The following is a 7,535-nucleotide window of genomic DNA, read 5'->3' on the forward strand; positions in this document are numbered from 1 at the left end:
CCAGATAATGGAGCCTTTCTTCATCTCAATTTGGAAGGCTAATCTCATTGCTTTGATTAGCAGCAGCTTCATTTGCATATCAAGGCCTCCCTTCTTTTAATTCCTCTGTCACAAATCCCTTCTCTAAAGCAGCAGATATAAGGAATCTATCTATATGTATCTCTCTTTAGGATCTCCCCCTCTTCTTTCTTTACTTGCTCCTCTTGTTTCAGACTCCTGTTTTTGTTTCTCACATTTTAGGTCCATCACCAACCATCAGCCATCTCGTTCCTCATTCGCAAGAGGGAGGATGTCTCTCATAAATGAAAGGACGGGCCTGAGCAAAGCATGACTTCATCTACACGTGACCCAACCCAAGGTTGGCCTGGTTACTTATTATCCAGCCTTATTCACACTTTAGAGTCGAGGGATAGGGTTTTTTTTAATGCCAATTCAACTCAACTATTAAAATGTAACCACTGAAGTTACAACACTGACCATAAACCCAATGGATGGTTGTACTTTGCTCACTATTCATGGTAAATTGAGATTAAACATGGCCTTGAGGCCATTAACATGTAGCTGGGGTTGGGAAGTTAGAGTAAAACCAAAAAAGCACGAGGAACAATAGCATGTTCTCTTAAAAGTATGATTACTGCTTGTTTTGTGACAACTCAATGGTCTGAGATAAGATAAGTCAGCTTTCAGAAGGAACATAGCCACACATTTAGAAAAAGTTCGAAATAAAACTGAACTGATTTTCTTAAAATCCATAAATATTTATAAGCTTTCAATACAATTTAACTTGTTGTAGTTAAAAAAAAAGCATAAATGGCAACCTAGGTTTCATAATTTTAACATTAAGGTCAATTAAACCAATGTACTTTGGTGATGTTTGATTGGAAAGTTTGGCTAGTTTCTTCTGGTTTCCCTTTAAGAACTTTTCCATACCTTGAAAAAACTTAGAATCCAAACAGAAAAGAATTAAAACCAGCTTTTTTTCAATATTCTTCTCTCACATGCTAAGATTTCACAAAACAGTTGTCACACAGTGATCTAAAATTAAAACATTTAATTTTAAATTATTAGGTCTGTCCTATTCATGCTCATTTAAAAAAACACATTTTTTTCAATGGTGTCCTTACATGACCCATGTACTTGTAAGATAAAACAGTGTCTGTGCATGGGGCTGGGCTCCTATGCCATTGTTGTGCACTGGTGCCGCCTACTGGTTCTTCAGGGGCTGGTGGGGCGACTAGTTACCTCTGGTCCCATCCCAAACCACTTGGTCAGACACCTGATGGCGGGGGTGGGAGTACACCAGTAGACAGATTCTGAGGTGTTTGGCTGGTTGGAGAACCCACGGAGTCCTTTTTGAAAGATTTTGATTGGTCATACACCTCAGACCTGAGCTCCTGCTGAAGGTTTGGTACACGGAGGAGGGTTTCGTGTCTGTCCCTGGGGAAGTGTCTCCTACATGGCTAGGGGTGGAGCAGTTGGGTCCATGTTTCTGCAATGTGTCATCCGCTGCAGCCTAGCTTGGGAGGCATGGTGCCTCACATTCTGCCCAGCAACTGTCCTTCTTTTGCCATTCCACGATCCATCCTGGTGTTTGGGGAAGGGGTTGGCCTGGAGTTGGGCTATTTGGCAGTGGAACCTCCCCCTTTTGGTTGCTTTATACTTACCATTCCTGTGTGGTGGGAGTACTTGGACAAACTGTCAACCTACAAGGAGTATCCATAGAGTCCCTACTCACCAAATCATCAACACTTTAAACACATGCACAACTTATTCTAACACACACTCATGGCATAAGAAAAATGGTTGTAACCCTTGCATGTTGGCACTGTTGACCTTTTCTTTATACAAAGAAGGAGATCCTTCAGATCTTTGGCCATCTGCGCTGGAAAGCTGTTTGATTCTGGTCCTTGCCTCCTTGTGCAGGCCCCTTTACATTTTTTGTCACTCCCTTGCCAGCTGGAGGCTGGTTGGTCCTGGCATACCATGTAATTTTTTTGCTGTTTAGGGACGGAGGCAGTCCTCACCTCTACCCTGTGCTGGACTTACTGCAGGCCCAACTGGTGTGATTGTGCCCATAAATTATAATTTGCTTATGATAGAGATAATACTAAATCTCAAGCAACTTTTGTTCCATTTTCTGACTTGTATCCCAGATATTTGTTTTTTTATATATTTTTGTCTGCCCCATTTAGCCCCTCCCCTCTCTCTTGCCCAATCAACCCACATCCCCCCACCCATTTTTCTTTAACAGCCCCTTTACCCATCTTCTTCCTTCTTTTTTCAGGTCCAAAACTCAAAATGAATAGACCACATAAATAAATAACTATGACATCAGCTGCTGGACAAGTTAGGATTAAGGTAAAAAGGATAAAACAAAAAACAAACATTTCCATTATATATTTAGTTTACCTTCTGCATGTTCACAATGTGATCCTATTGTTTAAACCTAAATGGAAGTAAATATTCCAATAAAGATTAAATGTTCTCCTCTGCCATTCTTCTCGGGTGGGTCGTTAAAATGTGCAGAGTAAAAGTTCAATAAAATAAAGCTTACATAACTGTGATGGGACTGTGCAAATAAACATTATGACCTTTTCCTGTATAAAAGTTTGTAAAAATGACTGTTGATAAAAATTTACCTGGTTCCATGTGGGTTTTATTTTTAGTCTTATCTTGATTAAACGTGCATGAAGGAAGTTTGAAGAAGAGAAATTGCTCATCAATAACTCACAAAAAAGGAATTTAACTGAGAGACTCTTTGATAAACAAATTTAAACAAAAGTTTTCATTATTTTCTACAGCTTTTAAAATTGTGTATTCAACTCGACATAGGTTTTAAACAGAAAAAAGTAAAGATGCTCCTACTTGCTTGATCGTTTGTGAACTTGAGCACAGTAAAGAAGGACAAGTTTCAAAGTAAAAAAAGGAGGCAGAAATAGTTATTGCCTTTTATAGGATGTTGGCCAATCTAATGCTTTTATGCACCTATTAAATAAATACTGCAACAGCTTTCCCCTTCACACTGTGTCATAAATGAAAGCTCCGGTCTTTTTGTTACCAAAACAATTGTTTACTTCCAACAAGTGTCACTATATTTTCATAAAAAATGTTTTTTTCCATTATTCTGGTTTATTTTGTAGTAAATTAGTTAGTATATAGACATTTTTGTGCCTGCAGTGATGTTAAAAAATATAGTAAATATATTATAATAATAAACTTTTGTTTAAATTTAACAAATAGGCATATGGCATATGGCTTGATGACTTGACGTCTGAATTTATTTTCCTTCCAGTGATGACAAAAATCACCTGTTTCTGCATTTAACAAAAATGCTACATTAATGTAAGTTTAGAGCAGAAGTGGTCTGATGCATATTTGCATAAACAGGCATCAATTGGTTAAGTTTAATAATAATAATTTAAGTAATAATTTAAGGCCTTGAATCAAAACTTTATTTAAATGGAAAGCTGTTTAAAGTATCCTTGCCCATTTTCTGTTCTTTTTATATTATTTTATAATTTAATTTAGCAATAAAAAGCAGCTTGTGATGACTATATAATCCTTTTTTAAATATAATTTCCAGTTCAACAAAAGGTCTTGCCATAAGTTTACAAAACTTGACTTTAATCCTTTTGCACATATTTTTTTAACTACTGTTAACTATCTTTGGATTTGAATATTTTGGTCAAGATAAATTAAAAATCTTCAGATGTATCTCTTTATTTTTCTGTTTTTGCTGGAAACTGAATGCTCTCCTTGATGTTTGGTAAGTTAACCTAAAATATATATCTGAGAGCTGCTTCCTCATTTTTTCCCTTTTCCCGTTAGCTGAAAAATAAAAAATGTATTTAAATAAAATCAATTCAAGCATGTCAGTTCAGGAGAAGGCTGTCTCACACAAATTTTACGTTTTGTAAGATTGTTTGTCCATAGGAAAGTTAGACCAGTGGACAAAAATAAACAAAGAGCTTCTTAAAAAAAAAAAAAAAAGAATTTTATTTTTTAAAATTGATGCTAATTTCTGCCTTAAAGGCAAAGAATTGGAAAAAAGAAATAGGTTGTAAAAATCTGAATCTCAATTGAGCTTTTATTTTGAAATTTGTGTGGATTAAATGCACCAACTTTCTTTTGGACCTTTAAAAAAGAAAAAAGTTACATTTATTTAGATTGACACCCACGTTATTCTTTATTAAATCACTACAGATTAAAGAGAAGGAGAGATGCAAGATGTGTCCTCTCAGACACAGATGAACACTAAAATAACCCTGTTTACAATCCCTTTTTCCACATCAACTTATGAATGAATACCTCAAATGAACATCTTATTACACGCTATTTTCTTTGAAAAGATAAAAAAAACCTTTTTATGCAAATAAATTGTTAAAAAAAAAACAAATCCTTTTATTTGACTGGATCAGCAGCTATAAAATCTGAGGTTAAAACCATAAAATCCATGCGAGGGAGTTCAATGCCCTGGAGGTTAAATGGTAGTTTCACCGCTTTGGAGAAGTCAATGTTTTATTCTCTGCATGTGAACTCCATAAACTCACATTTATGCCATTTATTGCCATCTTCCTCGTAGCCTGTTTTACTCATCATCCTCAGTTGTAATGAGTCTCTTGTGTCATCACATGCAGGTAAAGAGGCGGTCAGAGGTGTGCTGTATATAAACAGATCGCGCTAACTCTGCCGGCACCTTGCTTCCTCCCCTTTCAGCATATTTGCTCTCACTCTTCAAAACCATCAACTTCACCAACATGACCTTTGCTGGACGATGGGAAATCGAATCCCAGGAGGGTTACGACGAGTTCTGCAAGGTGGTTGGTAAGGAAATTTGAGCCTAAAAGATTTATTCCTTAAAGAAAAGATTAGTCTTTTTTTTTTTTTTAGCTCAATATGTCTTATTTTTGTTATCCCATAGGAATTCCCGCTGATGTCATTGAGAAGGGTCGTGACTACAAGGCGGTCACGGAAGTTACCCAGAATGGGGATGAGTTCACCTGGACCCAAGTCTACCCCACTATCAAGGTCACCAACAAGTTCACCATTGGGAAGGAAAGTGAAATGGAAAGCCTGGGAGGAAAGAAATTCAAGGTACGGGGGGAAGAAAAAAAAAAGCGGAAACCTAGTCTTTGAGACAGCTGATTGAATCGATGTTCCTCGCAGGCGACCGTAAACTTGGAAGGGGGGAAGATGACCGTGAACTTCCCCAACTACACGCAGACCAACGAGATCAGTGGAGGCAAGCTCATTGAGGTAAACCTGATGATGGAAAGTTTGAAAGATCTAAGTTACACCTTTATGGAGGATCATGAGAGTCACTTGCGGCTGAGGTTTGAGGTGGCTGCCCTGAATGACCCTCAACTAGCCGTACACTGCCAGAGCAAACCTTTTCAAACCAATAAATCTCCATACCACTAAGTTTTGACACAAAATGACTGTCTAGGAATTTTGTTTTCTTTGGATCAGTAATAATATATATAACACTGAGTGTAATCTTGACGATGTTTTTAACCAGATTATTATCTATAAAGTAAGTTTTTATTTTTTGGGACCATGAATGATTTCCCTTTCCTCTTATAGACCTGCAAAGCTGGCTCTGTGGTGCTGAGGAAGGTCAGCAAGAAGATCTAACCTGCCCTTTGACATCTACTGCAGCAACAGTATGCTCTCAATGAACGGCTCTCAATAAAGCTTCAAGAAAAATGTTCAGACACGTGGAAACTGGTCCTGTTTTATTCTTTAAGACTTGTGCAAAATGTGTTTTATTTACATGAACCCAATGAACCTAGAAAGAAAGAGACTTCAAACATTTTCACATTTCTCTATTAGAAAATTGTCCAATTTCTGTTGCATATCTCTTTGTTTGGGAGTTGGTTTTTCTTTTGGTTTTTTTGTTTTGAGCTTTAAGTTAGGTAAATTTAATCAGAAGCAAAATCCATTAGACCCAGAGAAATCCAAAACTTGCCTCCTTGAGGACCTGCTCAGCTAGAGTCCACTCACTGATGCCATTGCTGGATAAGTATTGGTGTTGTCAGTCAAACTCAAATACCTTGCAGAGACTAAACCCAGGGAAGCTTTGTGAATGCTACAAATTGTTGCCATTCCATTCTCCACTGCAACACCCACAAAAAAAAAAAACCTCACCTTAACCTGACACCAACATGGCAGTTGTGAACTTTATTGGCTAAAATGATTAACAACAATGAATTAGACAGTTTCTTGACCTGTAAAAATGTCCACCAGGTAAAAAAAGAAAGAAACAAAGATATTGACAAAGAGCATGAAAGTTGTATTGGTAGTCTTAAAGTCCCAGTCTGATCATCTCTTGATATATTATCTAAGAATTCCCAATGGTCTTTAATAAAAAGAAAATAAGAAGAAGAATCTGTAGGACATAGTTTCTGCAGAGCGGCAGTAGTTTATTACAAATGTGCCTGGGAGTTGTGGGTGGGACAGTCCGCACAGAGTTTCCTGCTTCCTTACAGCTGATTATAACCCCCCCAACCTGACATTGCCAGTAAAACAAAAACAGCGATCAATATCAGAGCTATCCAGCAGTACAATTTTGAGAAAGAGGCCAGCTCAGACGACGACAATGAAGACGTACATGGATCTAGTCGTCTGTAAGTGAATGCATCAAAATGGAGAGAGCAAGGAAGTTGTGGCCCGCCCAAATATGACCTTTTTTATCTGCATTTTTTGTCTGCTCCTGATTCCCAAGGATTTAAATAAAGCAATTCTCTAAACAAATACAAATTCACTTTTCAAGCATCATTTTCTGTATAAATGTCCTCCATCATCAGATGCTACCATAACATGTTAAAATCACCAAAAACACTATTTTTATTGGAGTGGGTCTTTAAAAAAAAACATTGTGAGATTTAAAAATAAAAAGTTTTTCATCCATTGTTGTGCTTCATCTGTTGAGCCTTTTAAGCCACTGGTCGGCATTGTTACTTTAAGTGGCAATGGTGCAGAGGTACAGTGGTAGGCCTCTGATCAGAAGATTGCAGGTTAGTTACTCACCTTGCCCCCATGTGGCTAAGATGGCAGCGCATATGGACGCAGCTCTTGGATTGTGGTGTTACTTTTGTGTTTCTTGTGCAGTATTTTTATTTTATTTTATTTTATCTTCACCACTTCACCACTCCAAGGCTGCTATAATTTCATTTTATCACCATGTACAATGACAATGAAGGATTCTGATTCTGATTCTGATGTGTCGAAGTGTCCTTGAGCAAGACACTGAACCCCATTTTGCTCCTGGTGGTTATAGGTTGGCGTGAATGCGGGTCTGGGTGAATGGGATGTGAGCGTAAAGCGCTTTGGGCTTTCTAGATGCCATGTACCACAAATTGAGATAGGTAAATAAGGTGACAGAACTTGTTTGACTAAATGCAGTAAATTTCCTTTAATGCAAGACTGAAGCACTTTCCCTGTCACACTGTTTTCCTCATTTGTTTCCTATTGCCGTCTTTTCCCTCATCCTCACTTTCAGCACCCTTCTTCCTTCTTGTTTCCCTCCGTACTGC

At 37.6% G+C, this 7,535-nt stretch overlaps 1 protein-coding gene across 1 annotated transcript; it reads left to right on the forward strand.

Moving 5' to 3' along the window:
* Positions 1-330: 330 nt before the first annotated feature.
* Positions 331-5,724, forward strand: fabp6 (fatty acid binding protein 6, ileal (gastrotropin)). Its single transcript, XM_023965490.2, has 5 exons — positions 331-358; positions 4,638-4,824; positions 4,922-5,094; positions 5,167-5,256; positions 5,584-5,724. The coding sequence occupies exons 2-5, from the start codon at positions 4,758-4,760 to the stop codon at positions 5,632-5,634; spliced, it is 381 nt and encodes a 126-aa protein (XP_023821258.1). The 5' UTR covers positions 331-358; positions 4,638-4,757; the 3' UTR covers positions 5,635-5,724.
* The last annotated feature ends 1,811 nt before the right edge of the window (positions 5,725-7,535 follow it).

The sequence above is a fragment of the Oryzias latipes genome, chromosome 17 (assembly GCF_053564925.1).
Source record: "Oryzias latipes strain Hd-rR chromosome 17, Olatipes_Hd-rR_3.1".
Taxonomy (NCBI): Eukaryota; Metazoa; Chordata; class Actinopteri; order Beloniformes; family Adrianichthyidae; genus Oryzias; species Oryzias latipes.